The sequence below is a fragment of the Pseudopipra pipra genome, chromosome 16 (assembly GCF_036250125.1).
Source record: "Pseudopipra pipra isolate bDixPip1 chromosome 16, bDixPip1.hap1, whole genome shotgun sequence".
NCBI classification, from domain to species: domain Eukaryota; kingdom Metazoa; phylum Chordata; class Aves; order Passeriformes; family Pipridae; genus Pseudopipra; species Pseudopipra pipra.
Window position 1 is genome coordinate 2,804,698 of NC_087564.1, and position 27,621 is coordinate 2,832,318.

The window sequence follows — 27,621 nt, forward strand, 5'->3', positions numbered from 1 at the left end:
CGCGGGGTCCGCGCCGGCACCGGCCCCGCCACCGCGGCCGGGCGGAAGGGCCGCCCTGCGCCTGACGTCACTTCCGCCGTGCGGCGGGCGATGGAGGCGGAAGTGACGGCGGCGGCGGGTGAGTGAGAGCGGGGCGGGGACGGGCCGGGCCCGGGGGGCGCCGGGGTGGGCTGAGCCCCCCGGGCGGCGGGGGGGCACCGAGCCGCCCCCTGGGCAAGGGGAGCTCCGTGCGGGCGGCCTCCTGCTGCCCCGCGTCCCCAGGCCGCGCCTCCGCGCTGGGAGGGGATGGGAGCGGGCTCCCACGGTGTCTCCGCTGCCCGCGCGGGGCCGCCGCCTCTGGGAGCGCGGAGCGGCTGTGACAGCACGGGGCGAGGGGCAGCCGCGGGGCCGGGCCGGCGGGACCCCGCGGGTGTCAGTGACACGGCCGGGCCGGCGGGACCCCGCGGGTGTCAGTGACACGGCCGGACTGGTGGGACCCCGCGGGTGTGTCAGTGACACGGCTGGACCGGTGGGACCCCGCCGGTGTGTCAGTGACACGGCCGGGCCGGTGGGACCCCGCGGGTGTCAGTGACACGGCCGGGCCGGCGGGACCCCGCAGGTGTCAGTGACACGGCCGGGCCGGTGGGACCCCGCGGGTGTCAGTGACACGGCCGGGCCGGCGGGACCCTGCGGGTGTCAATGCCTCCAGCAGCGCTTGGCCCAGCCGTGATGCCTTCCCCGTTTACCCGGAGGGTTTTCCAGCTCAAGAGGTTTCCCAGAAGTACAGTGAGAAGCCTGGGACAGAATTTAATCCCTTCTTCCCAAGCCCAGGCCCTGCCGAGGTCGTCTGACCCATTTACCCCGTCCTTGGCAGCTGCGGGGCAGCCCGGGGAGGTGCTTGTGCAGCACCCGGGGCTGTGCTTCAGTCAAACAGATACGAGAGGCAGCTCAGCTCTGCAGGGCTCGGCGCACTCAGAGCCTCAGAGGGTTAAACTCCTGTTCCTCTCTCCCTCAGCACCCCACGAACCTGGTCTGCAGAAAGAAAAATGCTTTAGTGTGTTCAACTCTGACCTCATTTCCAGCGTTTTTTTTCCCTTATTTTGTAAGGCAGGAGCCTCTTGTGTAACTGCTGGGAGTGAGGGGGCTGCCTGGCCTGCAGTGGAGGGGAACCAGCCCTGCCCAGCACCAGGGCAGAACTGGGCCCTGTTGGAGGGGCTGTGGAGGCTCCCTAGGGATGGATATTGGGAGTGGGGTGGAATGGCCTTGAGTGAGCTTTGCTCTGTGTATGTGTGCAAGACAGGAAAGGGAAAATTCCATTTCTTGGGGGTGGGGGGAAAGAGGTTTCTCTTGGAAGTGGCTGACAAGGACAACAGGGTTGGGAGAAGGATGTTGTTTCATAGAATCACAGACTGGTTTGGGTTGGGAGGGACCTTAAAGACCATCCAGTTCCACCCCCTGCCACAGGCAGGGACACCTTCCACCATCCCAGGTTGCTCCAAGCCCCATCCAACCTGGCCTTGGACACTTCCAGGGGTGGGGCAGCCACAGCTTCTCTGGGCAACCTGTGCCAGGGCCTCACCACCTTCACAGGGAAGAAATGTCTCTGAGTGAGGTGGGAGGTCTCTGGATGAGCTGGGGGTGTCTCTGACACGGGAGGTTCAAACACCTGCTACCCTGGCGTTGTTTCAAGGGATTTGCAGCAGTCAATGAGGGGAGTGGCTTGGATCCAGTGGAGCTTCTAAGCCCTGGGATGATAAATTATGGGTGTTTCTGCAGCTCAGTTGTTGTTACTGGCCTGACCTGTAGTCAGTTCCACGCAGCTTTAATGCTGTTCTTCATCTTAAGAGTTTTGATCTTCCCATTGCTCTCATGGAAGAAGCACTCTGTCATGTTTTGCTCTTCCCTAAACTGAGTTTCTGTGTTTGAAACCCTGACTCTATTGAAAACTGCCCTGGGGAAGAGGAGTTCTCTCCTACAAATGCCAAATGTGTCACATTCCAAGGTGGCTGTACTCTGGAGGAGTTTTTAATTCCCTTGCTGTGGGGGCTCTGTGGCACCTCCTGTGTCTGTGCACAAGTGTCATTTTGGAAGGACCTGATGTTTTGAAGAGACCTGTGTTAACAGAGGCAAAGCAGAAAGAGTGAGAGGAGGGGAAAGGACAGCTCCAGCAGGAGAACCACAGAATCCCTGAATGCTTTGGGTTGGAAGGGACCTTAAAAGCCCATCCCGTTCCACCCCCTGCCATTGAGGGGACACCTTCCACTAGCCCAGGTTGCTCCAAGCCCCATCCAACCTGGCCTTGGACACTTCCAGGGATGGGGCAGCCACAGTTTCTCTGGGCACCCTGTGCCAGGGCCTCACCACCCTCTTTGGTGGGGTTTGGGTCCTTACAAAGGCTGCAGAGACATGACAGGAACAGAATTCCCTGGAGTCAGACGGTGCAGGTGACTCAGCAAAGCAAAGAGCTGGAGTGCAGGGGGCAGCCTGAGTGTCTTTGGGAAGGGAAATCTCATATGGGAGAATCTTATGTGTTATTTCCTCTTGTGTGGACCCTGATTTAAGTGGGACTGCAGGAAAGGAATGACCCAAGGCTGAGTGTCACAGCAGGTGACTGCCTGGCGAGTTTGCTGCAGTGCCACGCTGTGCATGGGATCAAAACCCAATAGTCAGCTTGTGGAAGACAGCTGTGAGGGGAATGTCGGTTCTTACTCAGAGCAAAACTTGGCTGTTCTGTCATTACTGATTGCAGCTCGGGGCTTGCAGCAATTTCAGGTTGACAGGAAGGGAACCTGTAAGGTGCTTAAAACAAACAAACAGAACGAAACCAGCCAAATGCTGTGTTTGTGTTCCTAAAATGGCCAGTCAAAATCTGATTTCATCATTCTGTGAAAGACAGAAATGTGTTGAATATCAAATCTAAGTTAGGATATACTGCTAGGAGTTTTCCAGGAAGAAGTGCTGCCTGGTGACATTACAAATGCTGTGGTTTGGTGTTTTATGGGTGGAAAATGAGTTCAACCTTCCATCACACTGATTTTTAAATGGTTTCTGTCACCAGCCTTCACCCACCTGACTGTGTGTGGTTCTCTGTGCTCGTCAGGCACAGTTCTGTCACAGACAGCAGTTCTGCCTGACTGGTAATGGTGGTTTAGCTGCACAAGTGTCACTGGTTTGGTTCAGATCAGATCTGTAAATCTGTGCTGTGGCTTCAGCAGAAGAGGTTGGTCAGTCCCTCATGAAGGTGAGTAAAGCTGTGTTTGTCCTGAGCATGGTGCTGTTATTGTGGGATGGGAAAGGGTGTTTGTTCCCCTCAGCTTTGGTCAGGGTTTGCTCCTAGCTCATCCCATGGCTGGGATAAGCAGCCTTTAGAGTTCGTGGAGGGCTGGAGCCCAGTCTGAGATGCAGATCCTGGCTGTGCTCCCTCGGTTCAGTTCAGGTCTGTCCCATGTGCTTTCTAATTATTTCATTTTCTGCAAAGTCTTCCAGCCACCCCCGGGCAGGGAGCTGGTGCTGGCTGTGAGATCTGCTGCGCGTGGTGTGCCTTCCACAGCAGCAGCACGGGGTCCTGTCACTGCCTGTTCCCTCCCGAGGTGCCTGGACGTGTCAAACTTCCCCGGGAAATTATTTTGTGTCCTTTCATCAGCGGGAGACAAAATGTCGGCTGCTGGAGGGCAGCGAAACCATCTCAAATGCACACTATCATTTTCTGCTTGTCTTCAATTAAACTGATTACCAGCCCTCTTTGTTGCTCAGCGCTCAGGCCGTCTCACACGCTGCCAGCGCGGACTTTGGCAGCGGCGGGCGATGGGATTTCCTGCATTGTTTGAATCTTTGCCGCTGACCTTCGTGGTCCTTGTTCTGGCACTGCCTCTGCTCTGGCAGGGGTGCAAAGGGCATTATTGAAAGCCTGAAAGGAAAGGGAAAGAATTGCTTTAAAGGCATTGAGGGCTCTTTGTACTCGGTGGCTCCTGGGGTCAGTGGTGCAAAAGGAGGGGAATTGCTGGGGTTTTGGGATAATTACTGCTTTTTCATTGTTCTCATCCCACTCTAGATGACAATGGTGTGATTTGTAGTGAGTCATAAAAATAGGCCTTCCGTGCAGCCTTAAGCTTGTGTCTTCCCTTTTGGCTGAGGGGGGAGAAGCCTGGTTTTTGTTCCTCTTGGGAAGTCTCATAGGTGCTGGAAGCACTCGGCTGTGCCGTGGGGCTTTCCCAGCTCCATACTGGGGGGGCTGTGGAGGGCTCTGCTGGAGAGGCCAGCAGGGTTGTGCTGGAGCCCTGTTGCAGCCCATGCTGTGGGCACTGGTTTTGAGAAGATCCACCTAGAGGGACACCCAGAAGGACACGAACCATCTGCCTCATCCCACGGGAGGTCACGGAACCCGCTCCTGCCTCCGCCCCCGTCGCTGCGGCCGCTCTGTGATGGTAAATCATTTACTCTGCCTCTGCCTGCAGCCTTGTACCTTGAACCTGCTGAAGGTCTGGTGCAGGAACAGAGCTGTGCTCAGCTCTGCAAAGGCTGATTGCGTGGCTCTGTGTTCTTCCCCTTTCCATCTGGAGCCTTCCTACCCCTTTCAGGTGCCTGCAGTTGGTCTGGAAACAGCCTCGTGAAGGTATCCCTGGTGTGGCTGGTGCTCATGAGAAGGGCAGATCTTTGGAATGAGATACAACTTCTGCATTATTGATTCATTTGCATGGTATCGTGCAGGCTGGATTAAATTATCTGTAGTGTGATCCTGTACTTGATGTCATGGAATAAATGCCAGAGTGCTCAGGTTGGAGTAAGTGCTTCGTAACTCTGGCCTTATAAGTCTGTCAGGCTCTGGGGTTTGTTAAAGGGTTGACAGTGGTGCCGAGCTGTCCCACTGATCCTGTACTTCACCCCCTGCATTGCCATAGGTCTGTCTCCTCTGGGATTTCTACCCAGAAGAGAAGAGGCCTCTGTGTGGGACAGGGGCAACCTGGGGAGCTGCAGCTGCCTGAAGGAGCTTGGCCTCCCAGGGTGACTCATCTTGTGTTTCACTGGACCTGTAAATGAACTTGGGCACGAAACATGAGATGCAATAAGCCCAGTTGCTGTTGGAGTTGAAAGCCCAGGCTCTCTGTGCTGTGTTAGTGCTGAGTTTAAGCTCTTTTCTACTGGAGAAGTAAAAGGCTCCAGTGGACAATCCAGGCACGTGACTGCTGGGCACGGTCATGGAAAATTGGCTCGGTTGTCATGTTTATTTGCTCTGATATAACTTTTCATAACACTGTCATGCAGCTTTTTCCAAGCCCACTGGAATGTGTTATTCTTTATTTCTTCCCTTCTGCTGTTTTTTTGAAGAAGCACTGTCAGAGAATCTGTGTGTAGCATTGATTTTTATTATCGTTGTGGGTAATGAGGTACAACCTTCTCTAAACTGACTAGCGCTCTTTTTTTCCCCCTTTTATGGCACATTAGCACAGAACCCCTCTGTTTCTTGTAGCTGTAGCTCAAGATTATGATTTATAGCAGGAGAAACTAAAATAGCAGTTGTTAGCTCTTCCAGTCTGATAAAATCAAATTTGCCTGACTTTAGTCTCAATTCCTGCCTTGTTTTATCTCCGGGGAGGGAAGTCATCACTCTCTTGCCTTCTGCAGGGCTGGGTTGCTGAACTTATCCAGTGTTTTGTCATCTGAGAAGGTATTGAATAGCTTTGGTTTGTTCCTGTACAGAATATGCTGGTGTTTGTTTCTCTCTCTCTCTCTCTCCTGGAGTGGCTCAAGTGCACGTTACAGTAGGGAACAGCCCTGTGTTGGGATATAAAGGTCACAAGTCTTTCCTTTCACCTCTCCAGCCGGGAGTCAGGCTGACATGCATGGGAGGTGGCAAAGAAGTCTTTGCAGCAAAAGGAGCTTTTGGGGTGTTTTTCTTGAGGGAGACCTATAGACCAGTCAGTCCTTTCTGCGTGGGGTCTGTAGCCTTCTTTGTCCAGCTCTGGCACAGCTGATTCCCTCCTCTGAAGAAGAATTAGTGCTATTCCTGCATCCCACAGTCTCTCCTCATTGCTCCGTGTGGGAGACCTCCAGCACCAGCAGCTCTGTGACAATAATACACTGGTTTGCTCACCTCCCATTAAATGTTTCCAGCATGACTATCAGGTAGTAACAAGAATATTTTAATGGATTTTTTTTTTAATACATTCCAAAACGTATTTTAACTTCTCTGTCCGTTGTTGCAGGTGAAGGGGGAGAAGGGAGTCTGAATACCCACGAATGAGCTGTGATGGATAACAAAGATTCAGAAGCTGAGATCCACCCTCTGAAGACTGAGGATGCAAAAGCTCAGGAGAACCATGAGAACTCCGTGGAGAGGAGGATCATCAGCAAGCAGACGGCGGGGCTGTCCCGGCTGTCCCGCTGGCGCACGGCCGCCTTCTTCGTCTCCTTGTTCCTCTGCCTGGTCATTGTCTTTGCTTTCTCCTTTATCATCCCTTGCCCAGAGAGACCAGTGTCAGAAAAAACGTGGTTCCAAAACTACAACAACGCAGGTGAGTTTGCTGTAGCACAGTAAGTACTTACCAAGAGTCCTTTTGCTTTCTGTGCCACGAATTTGGGTTGTTGGACCTCCACCTAAGCACGACGTGGAGCCAGACCTGCAGGAGTGCTGCCCTTGGGAGCCTGAGCTCTGAATACCTGACCTGGATAAGCAGTGGCCTGGCATAATTGGAGTGGCCTTCCAGGAGGTGTTTACAGGAGCTAGTGGAGAAATTACATGCTGCTCTGAAGCACTGACAAGGTAGCAGGCTGGCCTCATTTGTTAAAAAAAAAAATGGGGAAGGGTATCTGGGAATGAATCTCTGTTGAAGTTTGCTCTGTAAAATGTTCCCTTGAAGTTTGAGCTGAGGTTGGAGACAATTAGGCATTTTTTCCTCCATCCCTATGACTTTCTCCCTTTTCCCCATGACCAACAGGAAAGGGGAGAAGAATAATTCCATCTTGTTGTTTTTATAAATTGCTTTATAGTTGCTATTGCTATTTTTATTCTAGTTGCTTTGGTTGGCTCTTCAGCCTGGGTCCTGCTCCCCAGTGGCTCAGCATTGGCTTCTGGGAGAGCTGTTCTTTAATCTTGTGTGCAGGAAGTGCTGGAAATGCAGAGACAGTGCTCACAGCAGGGACTGAGCTGTGTGTGGTACTGCAGACATCCCAGGTGCTGCTGCTCTGAGCTCAAGAAGGCTGCTTTTAGCTGAGAGAGAGAAAGATGGAATATCTGGGTTTTCTGGGTGGGTTTTGGGGGGGGGGGTTTATGCTTCAAGAATAGCAACCCCACACCAAGACCAGAGTTGTTCTTAGTTCAACGTTGTTCAAATTCTGGCTGCTTGGCTATAAAAATAGACAAATCCACGGGGGGATAGCAAATTTAAAAAATCCTTTGGCAATAACTTCCTGTCCCTTGGTACTCGTGTGCGTGGCATTTTTTAATACAAAATCCAAGTTGTCCTAACGTTACACTGTCCGAGATGGAGGCAGTGAGTAGGTCTCTAGGAATTTGTGTTTTGCTCCAGCCAGCTCTGCTGTGGGCTGAGGAAATCCTCACCAGAGCCTGGCTTGTGGTCTCTTACAGTGGCCTTCCAGTTCCTTGCTTTGGAAGATGTGAACGAAGACAAAGTGCAAGATGTCCTCTTTGTTTTCAAAGCCAGCAACGGCAGCAGCAGCTTCAACAGCTCCTGCTTGGATGAAGGTAGCTGACTCAGGGACAGAAAACCTTGTAGTGAGGGCTGTCCTTTCTCTTTTAGTTCTAAGTAGTGAGAGACTGGGAGATAAAACTGGGTGAGCTGGGTGGGGAGAGGAGCTGGGTGAGTCCCAGCTCCCGGCGGTGGTGCGGGGCAGCAAAGGTGGTGCAGGTAGAGCTCCCTCTGACATCTCTTCTCCTCAGGGCTGCCTTCTCCCTGTGCCTTTGTTGCTGCTGTGTCTGGCACGAACGGCAGGCCTCTCTGGGAGAGTCCTGCAGCCGAGGATGTGGAGTGGCTGGAGTGTGGCATCCAGCAGCTCGGCGGGGCGGGGGCCCCGGGCTGCCTGGTGGTGGGGAAGCCAGTGGCCCTGACAGCCCTTGACCTGCGGACAGGTGAGTGTGGGCAGGGTCCTGCTGCCAGCCAGGGGACAGGGCTCTGGCAGTGTGACATGACTGGTACATGAACAAAGGGCATCGAGTGTTCATTGACTTGAAAACCTCGCCAGAGCCATTCGCTGGGTGTCGAGGAGCTCTCTCAGCCTCGCTGTTCCAAAGGCTGGGCTCTGTGCTGGGGGTTTGTGCCAACCAGTGTTTCATAAGACCAGCCTTCCAACAGCTTTCTAAACAGGAGGAGCAGTCAGTAGCTGTGAATGTTACACTCTCAGGGGCTGGACACACACCTCCACCTTGCAGCATTTCCCAGTTATTTGCGTGTGCGTGCCAGAACCTCCTGCAAGTGGGAAGAGGAGTGGGAGTTCTAGGGGTTTATGATTTTCAAGTCATCAAGGAGAGCACTTAGATAAGTACTTGCCAGCCTGTTTCAGTAGCCCAGGATTTTGCCTGGAAAGGTTTCTTCCTTTCTGAGCCTGGAGATGGAGAAATTCCTCATCATCTTGCCCAGCACGGGGTGGGGTAAGGAGTGCCTGTACTGCTCTGGGAGCAATGATCATCTGCTGCACCTTGAACCTTCCTTGCTGACAAAGCCTAAAATACATTTCCGTTTTGGGGATCACTGTTTCAGAGGTCAGAACAATGCATGTTCTCCCTGGGATCCCATTTTCTGTATCTGGTATTGAAACCCTCACATGCTGTTTTCCAAAAATTGTGAGAGAGAAAAAGCAAGAGGTACAGCTCTAAAGAACCTGAGGAAAATCTAGAGTGGCTTTTAATTTCCAGTGTAGATGGAAGTGTAGGTACACACAGCTAGAAAGTTTCTGTACCAATGGAGATATCTTAGCACTATTTCTCTCATGTGTAGGCCTTAGCACAGGTTATTTTTAGACTATTAATGAAGTAGTTGCTTTCAGGTCAAAGTGTAGAAAGTTGGCTGCTGAGCCAAAGGCCTGTAACTAAAGACAGCCATAAAGAAGTAGCACAAGCATGGAGAGAAGGAGCCAGGCTAAGCTACAGGTCACAGCAATACAGTAAAGAAAACATTCCATAGATAACTTAAAAGCAAGAGAGGAAAATGTGCTTCAGATAGAGAAGTGGATAACCCAGAAGTTTACGTGTTTGATGCCTTTTTGCTGTTGAGTAGGTTAAAAGCAGTTTCTGAGCGTGGTTGACTTTTACTGGGGGTTAGGAGGGCAGAGTAGAATAAAATGTATTTAAATAGGCTAAATGTATTCAAAGAGGCAGAGTCTGACTTACATCACTGTGTGCTAAAAACAGTAGCCAGCACAATCTTTAGCTGTTAATGATTCATCATCATGGAGGATTTGATGAGATTCCAGGGCTCTCAGGCTGTCTAGCCCCTGCCTGTAGGAAGATTGAAGTTAGAGATAGGCAGATTATCATCTGAAAGTGTCTGATGTGGTTTTGATCATTAAATGCTGATAAAGTTAGTGTTTTTCTGTCGATTCAAGTTGTGTTAAGTCGTGCTTTCTTCACTGCCAGAAGAAGTGACCTGAGCAAACAAGAAGGGAAGTGTAGGAGTGCAAGCTGCTGTTTGTGTGGGACATCTAACATTCTTGCATGTTTATCTTGCCAGCAAACTGGGACACAAGAGCTTAAGATTAACTGTTCCAGGTCAAAGCAAAAGTCTTTGTAGCTGTGTATTCCCTCTCTGCCAGGGCCAGGAGCAGAGTCTTGAGGAAGAGAATGGGAGTGTTTTGTTACACCTACTCTCTTCACCTGATCCTCCAGCAGCCTGCACTGTGAACCCTCTGGTTAGCTCTGATCTCCTGAGGGATCTGGCAGAAAAAGCAGCACGATGATCAGATGTGTGGAATTGCTTCTGTGTGAGGAATCACTAAATAAACCAGAACTGCAACCTGGAGAATGTCTGTCAGGGAGGAAAGTCTCTGTGTCCTCTGCAGCTGCTTGAAGTGAGAGCTGAACTCAGTCATCTAAGTTCCAATTTTATTACTCCTTCCAGACAAAAAAAACCCAACCCTTTCACCCTGGTTAGATTTGCAGTCTAGGCACTTGTCTAATTTCCATCTTGGCTCCTCTTGCTGTGCCTCTGCCGTGACCCTGGGCTCTGAGGAAGCACCACAGCACTCAAAGTGTCAGACAGAATTGTCCCATCTCCTGGTGATGGAGCAGGAGGGGACTAGTTTCACAGTTCCTGCTCTTTGGGGGTTGGGTTAGAGCACGAAAAGCTTCTCAAGTGCTTGATGCTGAATCTGTCTCACTGTTACCTGTTTCTGTTAAGTCAGACTGTTCTTTTAAGAGACTGAGATGCTTTCTCCCAAACTGCTCTCTGACCAGCAGAGATTAGAGCTTTATGCATTAGCAGTGAATTTCATCAGCCTGGTCTGTCTTTGGTACCTTTGGACTGTGCTGAAGCCAGGATGCTGTAATTTAAAACTCCAGTTCTCTCCTTCCTCTGCCTGCTTAGTGTCTTCAGGGGCAAAATTCTTTGCCTTCCCGTGATTTCCTAGAGAAACTAGAAAATCTGCTCTCTTCTACTTCACATCTGTTGTCATAGTAACAAATCCAAGTGGTTTTTTTCAGTGTTGCAGTAAAAGCTTTGGAGGAATCCTACTGGAAATACATCCTGCCTTAAATTATTGCAGACAGCATCAGGTAGTAATTCCCTGGCCTTCAGTCCAGCTGCCTTCCTGACAAAGAGCAGATGATTACTTTGCATTCCTGACATGATAATTGCTGTGTAAAGGGAAGGGTCAGCATTTCCCCTCTGGGCACTTTGTAAGAGACTGGAGTGTTCCTTAAAACCCCCCAGGAGTGTCCTCCCCACCAGGTTCCACTGGAGATTCCACTGGGCAATGACTGGAAGGTGGCCAACAGCCTTGGACAGAGTGGATGGAGTGGAGCCACTCAACTTTATGGAGCTGTTGAAGAGAAACACCCCCTCCCCGTATTTTTTAAAAAAACCAAAGCTTTTCTACCTCAGTTTACAAACAAGTTTGCATTCTTCAAATGGGAGAGAGGTGGGATGTGGCCAGAGATGTGGCTGGTCATGTCAGCATGGAACATCTGCAGGAACATTCTGCAGGGGGCAAGTTGCAGGAAAAAAAGGTTTTGCCAGGAGGAGCTGCAACACCGTGGTCAGAATTCAGCTGCTTTATGGTCTCAAAATGTCTGTGCAGATTTAGGTGCAGAGCAGCAGGGATTTAGACCCCAACAAAGGATTCTCCATGCCATGAACGTGCTGGGAAGCTTGTTAACCTAAGGCAAAAGGAAAGCAAGCTGTTCTTTGTGCCAGGGTTTTGGGTGCATTCCTGCAGGCAGCTAGGGTTACTTTCCAGTGGAAGATGAAATTGTGGATACTGGGATCCATTGGGAATGCAGAAATGCAAGGAAGTACCCCATGATGAGCATAAATGTGGCTGGTTTGTGGTGCTGCTGGGCTGGAACAGGAGCATTCAACCTGAGGTGCCTCTTAGTGACTGTTTCACACTGTCTTCTAGGGGAGATTCAGTGGAGACAGCCCAGTGACTTTGGAGCTAATTACACTCTGCTGACTCCTGTGTCAGTGATTCCAGATGTGGATAGTGATGGAGTTCAGGACCTGATAATCTTTATTGCTACAGGAAAGAAGGTATGTCCTCCTGAAGCTCTGATAACCCCAGTGGCTGGACCACAGGGCATGGCAGGAATGCTGTTTATTACCACCTTGTAGTCCAACAGGAAGTGTCCAGAAGCCTCTGATTTCTGTGGGTTTGGGGTGGGTTCTTTCTCACCCTCCAGGGATGTACTTGCAAATCAATGCAAGTGTTTTATGGTTTAAAAAAATAAAATAAATCAAAGAGCTGGCCAGGAATCCCTGCCCCTGTTCAGTCTGCTGTCCTCACTGTGTGTTCCTGGGCTGCCTGTGGAGAGAGCCTGGGCAAGATGAGCTTGCAGTTTTCTGCTTCTCTGCTCAGAGAAGTGGAAGTGAACAAACCCTGACAGCTTTGGCTCTTAGATCAAAGCACAGCTGACAGACAGTGCTTTTGTACCACCACTGCCCTTTTCTGATCCCTCCCCTCTCTCTGCCTGTGGTCTGCTTTTGCACTGCTCTCTTGCCAGTGTCACTGTGCTGGTTAATTCTGACCTGGGTTCATTCAGTTAAAGAGCTGCTGGTTCTGTTATCAATGTCCCAGTATTGCTTTTCACATTTCTGAGAGGGGGAAAGTCATGTAGCTGAAACTGCTTTTGTACTAAAATACCTACATCTGTGATTGAGTGGCACAGCATTGTCTGCATGCCTGGTCTGTCCTGCTCAAAGCACACAAGTTACAGCTCCCTGCAAGTCTCATGGGAGCAGTGGGAGCCCCATGTCCTCATACCAGAGTCACAGAATCACAGATGGAAAAGCCCTCCAAGATCACCAAGTCCAACCTGTGCCCCATCCCCACCTTGTCACCCAGACCTGAGCACTGAGTGCCACGTCCAGTCATTTCTTGGACACCTCCAGGGATGGTGACTCCACCACCTCCCTGGGCAGCCCCTTCCAATGTTTAACAACCCTTTCAGTGAAGAAATTCATCCTAATAGCCTGGACCTCCCCAGAGGCAGTTTCCTCTCATCCTGTCACTTGTTCTCTGGGAACAGAGCCTGACCCCCCCCCCCCCCCCCAGCTCCCCCCTCTTGTCAGGGAATTGCAGAGAGTAGAAAGGTCACTCCTGACCCTCCTTTTCTCCAGGCTGAGCCCCCCCAGCTCCCTCAGCTGCTCCTGGTGCTCCAGACCCTTCCCAGCACCATTCCCTTCTCTGGACATGCTCCAGCTCCTCAATGTCCTTCTTGTCATGAGGGGCCCAGAACTGGACACAGGACTGGAGGTGTGACCTCAGCAGTGCCAAGTACAGGGGTACAGTCACTGCCCTGGTCCTGCTGGCCACACTGGGGCTGGTATAAGCCAGGTGCCATTGGCCTTCTTGGCCAATGTCTTCCATAAGAAAATAGGGTTTTGCTGTCTGAGGCATTGTTGTTGCCAGAGTCATCAGAAATTCTATCCTCTCTGACTCCTATGGTTCTCTTCTGTTCCCTTTCCTCCTTGCTTTTGCTATCCCAGTTATCTCAAGACTTTTTGCTTTTTTAATCTTAGCCAGCCAAGAAATGTTTGAATGTAGCCTCTGTTCTGCAAGACTGCCTTTTGATCTGTTTTCCATTTAAGCTCTCTAGCTATCTTGGTATGAAATCCCTTCCTCCCTCCGGACTTGGCAAGCATTCTGTCAACTTAAGGAAAAGTATGTTCTTTTTTGAGAAATCACACAGACTGTAGGGAGCTTGAGTGGAGCTGTGCAGCTTGGAAAGGGCAGTCTGGTCAGAAGAGAGATTCAGAACTCAAGTGAAGGAGCTTTGCTGCTATCAAGGGCTGAAGCTGAACGTTCCTGAAAGGGCAGAGCTGTCAGCAATCTGTGGGGAAGGGTCTGTGTGCAGGGGGTTTTGTGGCAGCTTTTTCAGAGAGCCTCATTGACCCCCTACCTGCTGCAAACTTCAGCACCAATGCATCCCAGAAAATGCAGTTTTCAGGATCCATGACCTCTGGCAGCACACAGAGGGGTTGGGCAGTGCAGGGGCTGAGGTGATGTGTGTTCTCTCTCCCTGTGTGAATATGTTTGGCTGTCACTGTCCCAGGACAGCTGCTGGACCGGTGCTTGCCAGTAAAGGTGATCCTGGTCTACAAGAGCTGGTTTGTGTCTCCTCCCAGTGCAGGAGGCTGGGAACAGCTGCTCTCCCTCTCCAGTTGTGTTCTCATTCTCCTCAGCAAAGTTTGTCCCTTATTCACCTGCCAGACTCTCCAGATTCACTTCAGGAGCAGCAGATTTCCTTCGCTTCCCCAGTGCATCCCTTTGAAGGAAGAGGGAAGGGTTTCTGCCTGACTCAGCATCTCTGTGGATGCTGTTTCTCTGAGTCTGATGCTTCTCTTTTCCCTAATGTGCATTGCTCTCCCCAGACTGTGACTGTTGCCCAGACATTTGAATCTGATCCTGATTTTAACCTTTATTCCCCTGAGTGAAGTGTTTTTAGTGGATCCTGTTACCCTGCACAAAGAATAGAAAGAAACCCATCAGCTCTTTTATCCCCTTGGACTTTACATCAGACTTAAGAGGAGTAGATTAGGGCACTTAAAACATTTAGCAGAGCTGCCATGTGAAGCCAAGTTTCCCTTGTGTCCATATGGTGCTTTGTTTCTGCCTTTAACTGCTCTCTGTCGTTGTCCCTGCTCAGATCCACTCAAGATCCAGGCTCTGTCCCTGGCAGAGCTGGGGCTGCTGTTCAGCAGTCCTGGTCTGCAGGGAAGGTGGGTGGCAGAGGTAGCAAAATCTCAGGGTAAGTGGCTGTGCTGGAATTGGTTTTCAGACTTGCAAAAGTATTCACAGAGGGGTCACCAAACTCGTGCCCACTTCTCCAAAACCAGGGAGAGACTTCCCGTCCGAGCCTGTGCTGCTCCCATTCAGCTGCTGTTCACTATCAGTTTTAACCTTGTTGTTTTTTGGTTTTTTTAATCCCTTCCCTGTGTAGATTAAGAGCTTCATCCATTCAGGAAAGAATGGCAAGCAGATTGGCTCCACTGGCAGCCTGGCCGTGGATGGGAGCGCTCGCTACATCAGGCTGAACCTGGGCTCCTCCCCCTACTTCCTTTTCTATACAGGTACAGTTCTGCTTGGGAATTCAGTCTGGAAGAGTGATTGTAACTGTGAAATAGGGATTACTAAACATTTTTTTGTCTGAGAGAGTGTTTTGCATTCCTGAAAGCCATGTGGTGCTTCCACCTGGCCGAAGAGCTGTTCAGGGCCAAGAGAAGGGGGGGCTTCTGCTTAAACTGTGGTTTGTTACGTACTGTAGTGATTTTATTTAACAAATATCAGGCATGTAAGGATTAAGCAGTCATTTATAGCAAATGATTAGTGTGGAGCACTTGGATTATGAACAGATAAGATTTTAAAAGCATTCAATAGCAGGCTTGAATCTCAAAATACCACTACAACTCTATGATGCAAGCCCTAAAAATATAGTTTATCTGCCAGATCTGGAAAAATCATAGAGTTCAGAGCAGGGGCAGGATAACTTATCTCTCTCATTCTTGCATTTATTTTTTTTTTTTTTTGCACAGAAAACTCTCTCTATGCATATTCTCTGAAAGATCTGTACAATGCAGCAACTGGGATGGAAACTAAGCTTCCCAGCCTCCGGCAAGATCCTCAGTGGGAGAAGAACATTGACAGCCCCACGCACCGCGTATCCCTTCTCAGGTGTGAGGTTATGTCTTGGGGGCTGGTGGAGTGGAGGGTGCTGGTGTTGCTGTCAGGATGGGCTGCTGGGGCTTTGTTCTCTCCTGACTACATGGCTTTTGGACTAGGAGCACATCCAAAGCTTAGGAAGAGGGCTGGTGTAAATGGCCTTGTCAGGGGTTCGCAGAAAAACAGGGAAAGCAGGTTGGGGTTTCCTATTTGCATTTATTGCTCAAGGGAAAAACCCAGAACCTCAGAGTGGAATCCTCCAGGATGATTAATGATTTCTCTGTCCTTGTTCAGCTCTGGAGACTTTCGCTACCTGGCAAAAATTCCTGGGCAGCCACGGGAGAACATCTTGGTTGTAGACTCAGAGATGGCCACGCTGATCAATGGGAAGAATCTCCAGACTCTGTGGACCCTCAATGTGTCCCGTGCTTTGAGGTACTGTTCCCAGTGTGGGCTGGATGTGGCATTTCCATGTTCCCAGCAACAGCAGTGTCCTGGCAGATGCTGGTTTTGTTTGTGCTTATTGTGTCATATGCCCTCTGTTACCAAATGTCAGGGGCTGCTTCAGAACGGAGGAGCACAGAGCTCTGATCCCTCACTCTGTGCCTGCTGTGACGTGGCTGGGCTCAGAGTTGGGGTGGTACCAGGCTGACCCAACGTTGTAGCAGTCGAGTCTCTTCCCAGGGCAGTTGTGGGAGGATAGAGGCTGCTTGGAAAGAGCAAGGTATGCCCAAGCCATTGGGGTGGGTTCTGATCTCTCTCTTCTCTTCCTCTCCCTCAGTAAGCCGCTGCTTGGTTACTACAAACCTGATGTTCCTGGTATTGTCCTGGAGAGTGAAATTGGACCCAACAAGAAGAAGGTTTGAAATCTCTTCCTTTTAACTTCACTTTTCTCTGTATTTCACAGCTCAAGCAGGCATTGAGTCAAGGACAGCTGGTGGGATGTGTTCTCTCTGGCTGATTTTAGGAGGCTTTAAGCTAGGAAAGGATCTCTTTCAACAGGTTATTGAAGCCAGCTCAGGCACTTTAATTCTCTTGTCAGCAAGAGACTTCAATGACAGAACTTTGAACCCCTTGAAATAGCTGCAAAACTTGTGACTTGAGCGTGGCCCACCCCAGGTCTCACAGCTCTGTGATGCTCCACTTCAAGTATTTCCTCCTCTTCCCATATGTCAGATACTTGTTCCCATAGACAGTGTAGGGAGAGACAGCTGACCTGACTTGTCTCTCATGGCTTGTTAGATCCCTTTGTTATGAGTTCCTTTCCTTTCTTCCCTGCTAGGTGATGATTGTTGAGAGTGCATCTGGAGCAGTCCAGTGGGACCTGAATCTGAACTCGGGAGCAGAGAGTCCTGAGCCAGCCACACTTTCCACTGCGGATCACCGCTCCACCTTCCTCATCTGGGGGGACTACGAGGAGCCAGGCAATGAGACAGTGAGTCCTGCTGCTGAGGGGTTGCTGTGCTCCAGACATAGAGCCAGAATTGGGTGGAGCTATCCCTTCTCCCAGATGACATTCTCATCTGTCTGTGCCACTGACACTGCAGCCTCCATGCTGGGTGTGGGGTCTCTGCTGAAAGCACCCAGAGCCCTGTGTGTGATCTGGTCTCTACTGGGTCCTCACAATGTCCATACCAGTGTCTCTGCTAGCAGGTGGTGGCACCAACAGCTTTTGTCATCCTCAGGCTGATTATGTAGAGAAAAGGAACTTGGTGGCTCTATGAGCAAAGTCACTGGGTGCCCAGAGCCCTGCCTTGGTGTGGCACTGTGAGTGGGGTGAGAGGCTGCTGCCCTGGTACCTTTGGAGGTGCTGCTGTTTCTCTGGGAGCCTCCCATGGCAGCACTGCATGCAGTGATCTCCTGTGGCCATGTGAATATCCTCTCTCTGCCCCAGGCAGCCTCTGGCAGCCTCAGTGCACAGCTCAGCTGCTGCAGAGCCCTCCAGGGCAGTGACAGGCAGTGTTGGTGACAGGTTGTGTCTCAGAGGGTGCTGAAGCACAGCTGAGCCTCCTCTGCTTTCCTCGCTCACTCTGCCAGCCCTGAGGTAAAAATCTGTCTCCTGCCTGCAGCAGGCAGGCCAGCTATTTTCAGGAAGCTTGGGGTGAGGAGGAGAGCACTGAGCAGAAAGCAAAATCCCAGCACTAGTTCCTAGTGACATCAGTCATGATGAGTTGGGCTGACATGGACAAGTGTCTGACTGGATGAATCCAGTCCAGCATGAGTAATAGCTGAGCCAGGTGCTGGTGTTGTCTCTGGGATAACGTGTGGGTCCGTGTCCTGATCGTGTCCTGTTGCAGAGATCCACAGCTCCCCTCCAGAAGCTGTACCTTTTCCATCCTTCCTACAATAACGTCCTCTTGGAGCTCCGCAATAACACAGACCAAATAATTGCATTCAGCGGTAAGTCCTCTCCCTCCAGCCCTCCAGCAGGGACCTGTGGGAGGACACTGGTCCCTCCTGGCCTCCCTGGGTGTGTGGTGTTGGGTCTGGTGTCCAGGCTGAGCACAGAGGGCTCAGGCTGGGCGTTCCCTGTGCCTTGCAGCCGCGCTGTTTGAGCGGAGCCGTCACGCCTGCTACGTGCTGCTGAGGGGCCCCCGGCCCGGCCAGGAGCCAGGGCCCGTGTCTCTGATGAAGAGGAAGCTGAAGGAGGATGTGTCAGAGAGCAAAGTGATCTGGCTGAACCAGGTGGCTGTGGACAGTGAGGAGTACATCCGGAACCGCCTCTACAGGATGCGATTCCACAGCCGGGACTGAGCCTGCCCAGGGAGGGGGAGAGGCTGCCCAGGGCCAGGCATCTCCAGGCTGCCTCTGCTCTGCAGCCGTGCTCTCAACAAGCCCAGATCATGGATTCAGATGGGAAGCTGCCTTTCTCGACCTGCAAACCAAAGCGTGGCTGGCAGGGATGGGCCCCCAGTGTCTGGGGACACCCAGGCTGTGGGGGCAGCTGCCAGTGCATCCATCCTCAGAGCTGATGGGACTTCAGTGCTTGGCCACCACTGAGGTGTCGTCAGCTCGGGGAAGAGGGCCCTCCCCTCCATCCCTCTGTGCCCGCAGAACTGTGCTGACACTCAGGAGTGTGTCTGGAGGAAAACATGTGCTTGCTGGGGATGCTGGAGTGGATGATTTCTGGGGTGTTTGGAGCTCAATGTGTGATTTCCTTTCTGAGTCAGCTCTCCTGGCTGGGGGAGAGGTGCTTGGCTGCAGGTTGGTTTGCAATCACCCCCTCCTGGATTTGGGCCCTGCTTCAGTAGTGGTGGGTGAGTGTAGTGCCAGACCCCCTCCGTGCCTGTCCGTGGGGCCGGGGGTCACCTGGGCCAGCAGAGCACAGGTTAAAGTGTTGTTCTACTTAGAAAATGGCCTTTTCTATTAAGAACAGCCCCACATGCCCTACTCTGCAGTCACCAGCCTGCCTGTGTCTGTCTCCTCTGCTGCTTCCTTCCCAAGCAGGCTGTGCAGTGTTGGTGACACCAAAAGGGAGCTGGTCTCCATGTTCCTCCCTGCCCTCAGTCTCATTATAGGTGATGAGCCCAGGGTGGCTGGTCCCTGGTGGTACCAACACCACCTCTCCTGATTTAAAGGAGCCAGAGGATCTAGGACATTTTTTTTTCAGAGTAGAATTGCACTTTAACCTTTCCTGGGAGCTGGGATTGCTGCTCTGGGAAGCCCTGTACCCAAGTGGCAGTGCCAGCTCCCTGCTCATTCAGCCTTGCAGCTGCTGAGGAGCCTTCTCCAAGCACTGTCCCCTCTGCCAGGAGGTGGGCAGGAGCTCCATGCTGCTTCCCTGCCCTTGGAATTGAAGTGATGCTGGGTGGGGATCCTCGGGTGCCTCTCTGCCCAGCCCAGTATCCTGAGGGATGGGACAGGTTGCTGTGAGGAGATGACATGTTCCTCCTGGAGATCTGTGTAGCATCAGGGGGTGTTTGCTCTGCCCTGTCCTGGTGGGTGCCAGTGCAGGCTGTAGAAACAAGGTGCAAAGCCTGGAAAAGGGATTGAACTGCCTGCTCAGTCCTGAAGATAAAAATTAACCCTAAAAATAACCTCTCACAGGCTCTGCCCCCTCTGCCTGGGGGGTGTTTGGCCAGTGCCTCGCTCCCCTGCCGAGTCTCACACTGGGGGATGTGTAGAAACACTGTAGGATGGGAAACAATGCCAGGCTGTGCAGGGTCGGGCACTGGCTCTTCCCTTCAGCTGAGTCTGACTGTGCCACAGGGCAGCTGCTGTCACCAGGCTCTTGGCACAGCTTCAGCCTTCCCAGTCTGAAAGCACGATGACCTGGGCTGCTGGACACACACCTCCTGCTTCCAGCTGGCCTGGTGGCTGCCTAAAGGATGCCCTGGCTCCCTCTGCCCAGTGACCAATATCACAGGCAGTCAAGGGAGCCAGTCCTGGGGCATCCTGGATGCTCCCTGGCGAGCACACCACAACCTTCAAAGCACCTTGAGCTCAAAATGGTGAGTTTCCCTCTCTTCCTCTCTTCACAGCCTGTTATCTGAGGGAGTCTGGGGTAGCAGGGATGTTCCCCTGCTGTGTCCCCCAGCCTGGGTTGCCTCTTTGCTCAGCACCTGAGGCCTGGCAGCCCCACAGGTCCCCATGCCAGCATTGCAGCCATAAGAGGCTCCAAGGCCCTTCAGCCACCCGGGGCAGAGCAGGAGTGCAGCTGCAGGTGCTGGGCAGGGAAACCCCAGGCTTGCATATTAGTCCAGTCTGAGTGTTGGATGTGAATTGTATCCCACTGAGATTCCCCTGGCAGGGAGTGGGGTGCCTGGGCTGTATTCTCACCACACTCTCCCTCCTCTGATCCCTTTCCCATAGGCACACTGAATGTTCCTTCAGGGGAGCTGGATTTTCAGCTTTGGGGAGCTTTTCTGGCTTTAAGTCGTCCATTAATGTTTCCAGGTACTTTGGAAACGCAGATTTCCCTGTGGCAGCTCAACTAAACGCATCAGTGCCAAACCAGCACCTTCTTAACAAAACCAGTCCTTTCTCCAGCTTATTTTCCTGTGTAATTGTTTTATTTGCGGTATTTCCTGAATGACTTCGTGCCTTGATTCAATGACCCAGCTGGGTGGCGGTGGCGTATTATCACTGTGTTCTGTGTTAGCGTGATTTTTAACACTGAGACTGTTTGGTTTGATTCTTTAACTTATTGCAAATTGTGCCGTACAGGACTTGCTCTAACCGGAATGGTTTCAATAAACGCTCTTTTGCATTGTTTGTAAATGGTGCCCTGCTTTGGTGTTGCAGCGGAGGTTACACGAGACCTCTGGGATTTTGGCAGCCCTTTGGGTGGCTCCTGAAGGCAGAAACACCCCCCTTTTCGGGAGGGATCCAGGTGTCCTGGTGATGCTTGGATGGTTGAGGTGCTGCCTGCTGCCTGTCCTCACTGCGGGTAGCGATGGACCAGGAGAAGGGAGTGTGTGGAGGGAGGCTGGAGTTAGATAACCACGCTGGGCCAGCCCATCCCTGCCCCCCACCCGGGGCTCTGTGACCTGGTTTTACACCCCAGATTCCTGGTGCAGTCCATCAGCAGGAAAATCTCATGCCGGGGCTTGGATTTGGATCAAGCCGGAGGGAGACGCGTGGCAGGCGCTGTCTCGGGAGTGTGGGACCATCTGTCGCTGCCCGGTGCCTGCCAGCCCAGGGCCCCGAGCCCCATCCTGTGACCGAGGCTCCAGCAGCTTCCACTGCCCCCGGGCTCCTCTGTCTGCCCCAGCACTGAGCTCAGGATGCCCCCTGCTCCATGCCCAGGGATCCCAGGCTCTGTGGCAGGGAAGGATACCATAATGCCCAGCATTCCAGGGTTTGTTAGCCGGGATATGGGCTGGGAACACCCCCAGCCTGCTCCTCTCTGTGGGTCCCTGGGTGTGTGTGGAGCGGGGTGAGCTCCAAGGGTGAGCACTGGTGGGCACCAACCCCCCTCTCCTTTACGTAACCACCACTGATAATCCCCCACAGCTGGGGCTCGGCTCCCAGGAAGGGAATAATCCTGCCGTGAGATCCTCGCCCTCTGCTCAGATTATCAGTCCACGGGCAGGGAGAGTGGCTCAGCTGCCAGCCCTGCTCCCTGCCAGCCCACAGGGCCCTGGCAGCCCGGCTTTGCTGGCCCCTGGCATCTCCAACCCTGTTCCCAAGATGGTCCTCCTGACCTGGGGTCTGCACTTGCTGGGTGCTGCAGGCACGGGAGGGGGTTGCTGCCAGCACAGGGGTACAGGACACAGTCCAGCCTGGAGAGGTGGCCAGCACCTTGTGCACCTCGCACCCTGCTATGGCCTCCCTTGTCCCCCTTCCCCAAAAACCGCGGGAGGCTCAGTGTTCCCCCATGGAGGCTTTATTGTCCTGTGCCCGGGGTGGGGGGAAGAGGAGGGGGTGACCCCGCACCAGGCCGGCTGGGTGCGGGTTCCCCGAGGGAGGGGAGGGTGTGGGGATGTGAGCGGGGGCTGCGGCGGGGCCAGCCTGGCCCCGGGGGGTTGCTGGGGAGGATATGGCTTCTCTCCTTCAGTGCTACTGCCGGCAGGGTCCTGCGGCGGGGCTGGGGTGTGCTGGGTCAGGGGGCTCTCATGTTGGCGGGGGGTTGCAGCCTCAGCTCTCCTCCTCGGGGACGGGGGCAGTCGAGGGGCTCCTGCCCCTCTCCTCGGCATCGCCCGCGGGCAGGAGCAGGGCCGGGCTGGGGCTGGAGTGCCGCTGTTTGCGCATGAAGGGGAAGACCCTGCGGGCAGAGCGGGGTCAGAACCAGGAGGGATCACCCAGCGCCCCAAGGGGGACGGTCCCGGCCCTCACCGCTTCTTGGTCTCCGGGGGGATGATGGCCTCGGCCAAGAGGTTTTTGTAGAGGTCCGACTTGAGGAACCGCGGGTAGGAGTCCTGGGCGAGCAGAGGGGTCAGGATCCTGCCCAGCCCTGCCCACCCAAGCCCTGCCCTCACCCACCTTCTTCATCAGCATGTAAATGTGCATCTGGGCGTCGTCCATCACGTATCGATGAGGCGTCTTGATGCCCTCCAGCGTCCGCTCCATCGTCTTGCTGTCAATGTTCACCCAGCGCGTGGCCCCGGGAGCCAGGAATTGTCTGGGGAATCACAGGCAGCGCTGAGCCCGGCCCCGCAGTGGGACCCTCCCCCAAACCTTGCCCCCCAAACCCTGGCCCCGCTGGCACTCACTGGTAGATGGAGTCCACGATCTCGGCAATGCGGGACTGCTCCCCGTAGCGCAGCTCCTCACACGCCTCCCAGAAGCTCAGGTTCTCGGCTGGGGAGGGGCATGTGGCACTGGGCACCCCCCATGGGCAACCCCCCAAGGCCATTGTGGCTGGGCATGTGGCCCTGCAGCCCCCCTGGGATGGAGCCAGCTGGGATGGTGTGGGGCAGTGGGTCCAGGGGAGCGTGGGGCAGGTTAGTCAGGAGGTACTGGTGGTAGATTTGGAATGCCAGCATGGGGAGGTGGGTTGTGTGATGCCAGGACAAGGCCATGGGTTGGTTTGGTGGTGTTGGGATTGGCCAGTGGGTTAAGCACTACTGGGACACCATGGTGGGTTTGAGGTGCTGCGATGGAGTGATGGGTCTGGGGGTGACAAGACACAGCAGTGGGTTTGAGGGTGTGGGGCTGGGGCCGCTCACCACTGAACTCCTTCTTGAGGAATTCGAGGAGCTGTGCCCGGCCCAGGGGATCCATGATGAGCTCGCTGAAGTTAAAGCCCCAGCGCTCCACACGCAGTTTCGTGGGGGTTGTCACCCTGCAGGCAGCACCAGCACTGGGGCTGGCAGCCCATGGCTGCCTGTGTGACCCCACACCCCGTCCTTGGGTCGGGGTACTGGGGGGCGTGGGGCGGGGGTGCTTACGTGGGGGCGTTCATGACCCAGTACGTGGTGTCGTCCGTGATCCAGGGGTTGCTGGGCAGGCAGCCAGACATGATGGGGTCGTGGGGCACGTACTGCTCGTTGAACTTGATGTACCTGCCGGGAGCGGTGGCTGGAGGTGGCCAGGGCCACCGACCCCAGGCACTGCGGGGATGCCACGGGGATGTGGTGGGGACATGCCCGGGCTCTGCAGAGCCTCAGCTCCACTCCCTGCTGAGGGTTACGGTGCTGTGGTGCTGCCCGCCAGCTGCAGCAATGTGGGTGCCCCTCTCACCTCAACAGGGACCTGGCCTGTGGCCGGGACAGCCACTGCCACTCACCCCTCGAGGCAGATGGAGGACTTCACCCTGGTCCTGGCCATGGCCTTCCTGCAGTACTCAATCTGGGACCAGATGCAGGGGAGGCATTGGGGTGCCTGGCAGCCCGTGACCCCCAGGAGCCACCCCCAGCCCTTGCCCTACTCACCTCTCTCTTGTAGTAATCCATGTTCTTGGTCTGCAAGAGACAGGCAGGGCTGGGTGAGGGCAGGGCAGGGCCAGGACATGGTGTCCTGCCTTCACCACTCTGGCAATCCAGGCATCCAGTCCCCCACCCCAGGACCCTGTAGCCCATCCCCGTGGCCTCCAGTCTCATCCCCTCAGCCCTCCTGGCTCAGCCAGCACAGCCCATGGGGTGTGACCCCCCACCCCAGTGTGACACCAGCCCTAGGTTAGTGACACTTACGTGGGCAGAGGACACGGTGCACGGCGCAGAGAAGAGAAAGTGGGTGGTTAGTGAGGACAGACTGGGGGTACTGGGGCAGCATTAGTGGGGTCATGACACAGGGAGGGTTAGAGTTAGGGTTAGGGCTCCTGGCAAGGCAGTGCCCTGCAGGGATTAGAGGTGCTGGCACAGGGGGATGGTGGGTACATGGACAAACACACAGACCCCCCGGCTCAGCAGGGGCAGGGCACAGGGTGGACACACAGATGTTAGCAGAGCTGGGGCTCACCACCTCCCTCCCTCCCCAAATGTGGACAGAGCCTGTGGTGGGATGGATGGGCACCCACTGGGGCAGCTGAACACTCTGTCACCAGCACATGGCTGTGTCCTTTGCCCACTGGCAGCCCCAGGGGTGCCTGGACCCCTCCACTCACCAGCTGGACACGGGTGGTGTGGCAGTTCCTGCGCTCGGGGCCCTGCTCCAGCACATTGGGGGCTCCCGGCTGCAAAAAGAGCATCGTGATGGAGGCTGGGGGACCCTCTGTGCCCCCCAGCCCCGCTCCCCAGGCTGGGGCTGTGTGTGGTGCCAGGGCGCTTCCCAGGGCTGCACCCGCCAGCACGGCACCCCTCGCCCCCCACGGTGCTCACCGGGGGCCGGTTGACGAGCCAGAACGCCTGCTCCTGGCAGTCGATGACGATGCGGTCGCCCTTCCGCCGCTGCTTGGCCGCCCTGCCCGTGCAGAGGCAGCGGGGGAGCGCTGGCACCCCGCACCCCGCCTGCCCCGCACCCGCGGGGGCTCCGTCCCGGCCGCTCCCCGGGGCGCGGGGGGCCGGCCGTGCCCGCACTCACCGCAGCTGCTCCCGCGCCTGCATCACCACGAAGTCCCACGTGTGGTTGATCCGCTTGTGCAGGAGGTTGTAGTTGTCCTGGGGAGCGGCAGCGGCGGTGTCACCCGGGTGGGCGCGGTGTGGCACCTGTCCCCTTGCCCGGCTCCGCGTCCCGTTGGCCCAAGGGCACTCACAACTCCCCGCGGTGCCGGTGCCCCCACCAGAGGGGAGCCCCTGCTCCTGGGTGAGCTGAGACCCCCCCAGCTCATCACAGGAGGGCACCGCTCACCTTCTCGTGCTCGATCAGGTCGCCCTGCTTGCGGATGTTCTTCTTGGCCAGGTAAATGGCTACAAGAGGAACGGCGGCACCTCAGAGGGGCTGGAAGGGGCTGCAGCCCGTGTGGAGCCAGCAGCACGGTGGCACTTACCGTAGTCCAGCTCCGTGGCCGGCCACTTGGTGCTGGTCCAGAAATAGGGGGTCTGAGGGGGGAGGGAGAAGCTGAGTCACATGCCGTGGGGTGCCACGGAGCCGAGCCGGGGGAGCCCCGACCCGCGGCAGTGCCCGTGCCCGGCGGGGCTGTACCTGGAAGCGGTAGGGAGACTCGTCCGCCCGCAGCACCAGGCTGCGGGGGTCTCTGAGCGGGTAGATGTAGCCGTGCTTCACGATGAGGTTGCCGAGGTGCAGCGCCTCTGGGGGAGCAGGAGTGGGGGCTGCAGGGCAGCTCGGCAGCCCCAGTTGCCCCCGCAGTGCCAGCTGCCCGTGCCAGGGCACTCACCCTCCTCGGAGATGCCGTACTTCTGGATGAGCCACTCCACGATGTCGTTCCCTGGGGACCGAGGCAGCGTTAGTGGGGTGCAATGGGGTCCCCCAAGCTGGGCATGGGGAGGTTCCCGGCTGGGGCGCTTGGCACACCATGTCAGTGCCAGGGGTCACGCGGGGTGACGGGGGCCCTGCCAAGGACGTGCGAGCGCCCGCCCCGCGCAGCCGATGCATAATTGATCCCAGCTGCAGCGCCGAGCTCCCGCGGGTGCGGGGCGGGGAGCGGTGCGGGGTGCCGGGGGGTGGGTGCTGGGTGCAGTGCTGGGGACACCCGGGGAGCACCCACACGCCTCCCCCACCCCACGCGCCTCGCGGGGCACCCCATGGGGGGACCCACCTGTCATGGCGTGGGGGATGACGGTGATGAGCAAGCGCTGGTTCCTCATCTTGATGCCCATGTCGGGGTCCTGCATGCTGACGATCATCCTCTCCATCTGCCGGGAAAGCACCCGCCGTGCTCAGCCCCCCGACGGGGGCACTGGGCCTGGGCACAGCCTGGCTCCCCCACACTGTGACCTGGTCACAGCCTGGCTCCCCGCAACCGGACAGGGGCACCCTGTGCTCAGCCTGGGGTCAGCCTGGCACCCCGCAATTCCCCGGGGCACCTGTGCCCAGCTTGGGGACAGGCTGGCACGCCACAGCCACACCAAGGCACCCAGCACCCAGGCGAGTGTGTGATGCCGGAGGTGCAGGCACCAATCCGAGCATCCCTGGCCAGGGGACCCCCGGTTTTGGGGAGTGAGCTCTGCCGAGGCTGTGGCAGCACTCCGGTCCTGCGGAGGGGAGCAGAACACGCAGCACCGGGGCTCTTCCCGTGGGTGCCCCTGCGCGGGGCGGTGCCCGGTGTCCCGTGGCGGTGCCGGGGTTGCGCCCGCTGTCCCGCGATGCACTGGGTGGTGCTGTGCCCCGGCCCCGATGCACGCGTTGCCCAGCGCACTGTCAGTGTCAGGTCCCCCCGGGGCCCGGTTCGCACGGTGCCTGTGCCCGGTACCCGCTCCGCACGGTCTCAGTGCCCGATCCCCACAGTCCCAGCGCCCGGTGCCCACGGTACTCGCTCCCCACGGAGCCAGTGCCCGGTCCCCACAGTCCCAGCGCCCTGTGCCCGCGGTACCCGCTCCCCGCGACGTCAGTGCCCGGTTCTCGCCGTGCCGGTGCCCTGCCCGGGCGCGGTGCCCGCTCCCCTCGGGGCGGGTGCCGGTACCGGTACCGGTGTCGCTCACCTTGCGCAGACAGGGCATCTGGAGGCGGGGGTGCCGGCCGCGGGGGCCGCCGATGGTCATCGCGGGTGCGCGCCCCGCGCCCTCACCGCTCCTCCCGAGCCCGCCCCGGTCCCGCCCGGCCCCGCCCGGTCCCGCCCCGCTGCCCCCCCGCGGCTGCCGCCGCCTGCACCGGGCACCCCGACGGGCACCCCGGTCCGGGGCGCACCCGGAGCTCTGTCCCCGACGCCTGGGACCGGTCCCCGCCCTGCCCGTGGAACCCCCGGCCCGATTCGCGGGGCCTGACCCCCGCGCACCTCCCGCGCTGCGGCTCTGCCGGCCCGGTCTGTGCCGGTGCCCCGGGGGTGCCCCGGCTGACCCGGTGCTGGCGAGATGGGAAACACATCCCTGCGGCTGTTGGGATGGCGGTGCGGGCAGGACGCGGGCAGTGCACCGAGAGCGCGGGCAGGATGCTCTCGGGGTGCGGGCAGCGCGGACAATGTGCTGGCGGCGTGCGGGGCTGCGGGCAGGGCGGGCAGGTGGTGAACGCTGTGGACATGGTGCTCGCAGGATGCGGGCAGTGCGGGCAGGGTGCGAGCAGGGCGCTGAGGGTACAGGCAGGATGGTCGCGGGTTGCGGGAGGGCGCGGGCAGTGCACTGAGGGTACAAACAGGATGATAGCGGGGTGCGGGCAGCGCACCGAGGGCACAGGCAGGATGCTCGCGGGGTGCGGGCAGGGTGCAGGCGGTGCACTGGGGGTACAAACAGGATGCTCCCGGGTTGCGGCGGGGCGCGGGCAGTGCACTGAGGGAGCAGGCGGGATGCTCGCGGGGTGCGGGCAGCGCGGGGTGGGCGCGCCCGGCGATGAGCTCACTGCAGTCTCGCCGCCCACGAGCGGCGGGGCTGGAGCCGCCGAGGG

At 56.0% G+C, this 27,621-nt stretch overlaps 2 protein-coding genes across 9 annotated transcripts; one reads left to right on the forward strand and one right to left on the reverse strand.

Annotated features, from left to right (window-relative positions):
• The first annotated feature begins 59 nt into the window (after positions 1-59).
• On the forward strand, positions 60-20,526 carry FAM234A (family with sequence similarity 234 member A). Of its 4 annotated transcripts, none has more exons than XM_064672661.1 (12): positions 60-118; positions 6,183-6,491; positions 7,565-7,681; positions 7,877-8,065; positions 11,548-11,678; positions 14,588-14,717; positions 15,180-15,318; positions 15,601-15,741; positions 16,088-16,166; positions 16,589-16,741; positions 17,604-17,706; positions 17,849-20,526. In XM_064672661.1, the coding sequence occupies exons 2-12, from the start codon at positions 6,227-6,229 to the stop codon at positions 18,058-18,060; spliced, it is 1,659 nt and encodes a 552-aa protein (XP_064528731.1). In that variant the 5' UTR covers positions 60-118; positions 6,183-6,226; the 3' UTR covers positions 18,061-20,526. The 4 variants fall into 4 exon arrangements, with proteins under 4 accessions (XP_064528731.1, XP_064528733.1, XP_064528732.1 ...); XM_064672663.1 differs by lacking the exon at positions 60-118 and adding an exon at positions 1,525-3,220; XM_064672662.1 differs by lacking the exon at positions 60-118 and adding an exon at positions 4,450-4,591.
• A 1,090-nt stretch (positions 20,527-21,616) lies between these two features.
• RGS11 (regulator of G protein signaling 11) lies at positions 21,617-27,247 on the reverse strand. 5 transcript variants are annotated; one of them, XM_064672648.1, is made up of 17 exons: positions 27,020-27,247; positions 25,844-25,940; positions 25,463-25,513; positions 25,270-25,376; positions 25,115-25,166; positions 24,976-25,034; positions 24,709-24,785; positions 24,507-24,588; positions 24,293-24,361; positions 23,622-23,651; positions 23,477-23,538; positions 23,139-23,252; positions 22,917-23,032; positions 22,461-22,548; positions 22,231-22,369; positions 22,084-22,166; positions 21,617-22,012 (listed from the first exon to the last, which is right to left on the reverse strand). In XM_064672648.1, the coding sequence occupies exons 2-17, from the start codon at positions 25,938-25,940 to the stop codon at positions 21,886-21,888; spliced, it is 1,353 nt and encodes a 450-aa protein (XP_064528718.1). In that variant the 5' UTR covers positions 27,020-27,247; the 3' UTR covers positions 21,617-21,885. The 5 variants fall into 5 exon arrangements, with proteins under 5 accessions (XP_064528718.1, XP_064528719.1, XP_064528721.1 ...); XM_064672649.1 differs by having other exon boundaries at positions 23,622-23,645; positions 27,020-27,244; XM_064672651.1 differs by lacking the exon at positions 27,020-27,247 and adding an exon at positions 26,727-26,819 and having other exon boundaries at positions 23,622-23,645.
• Positions 27,248-27,621: the final 374 nt, after the last annotated feature.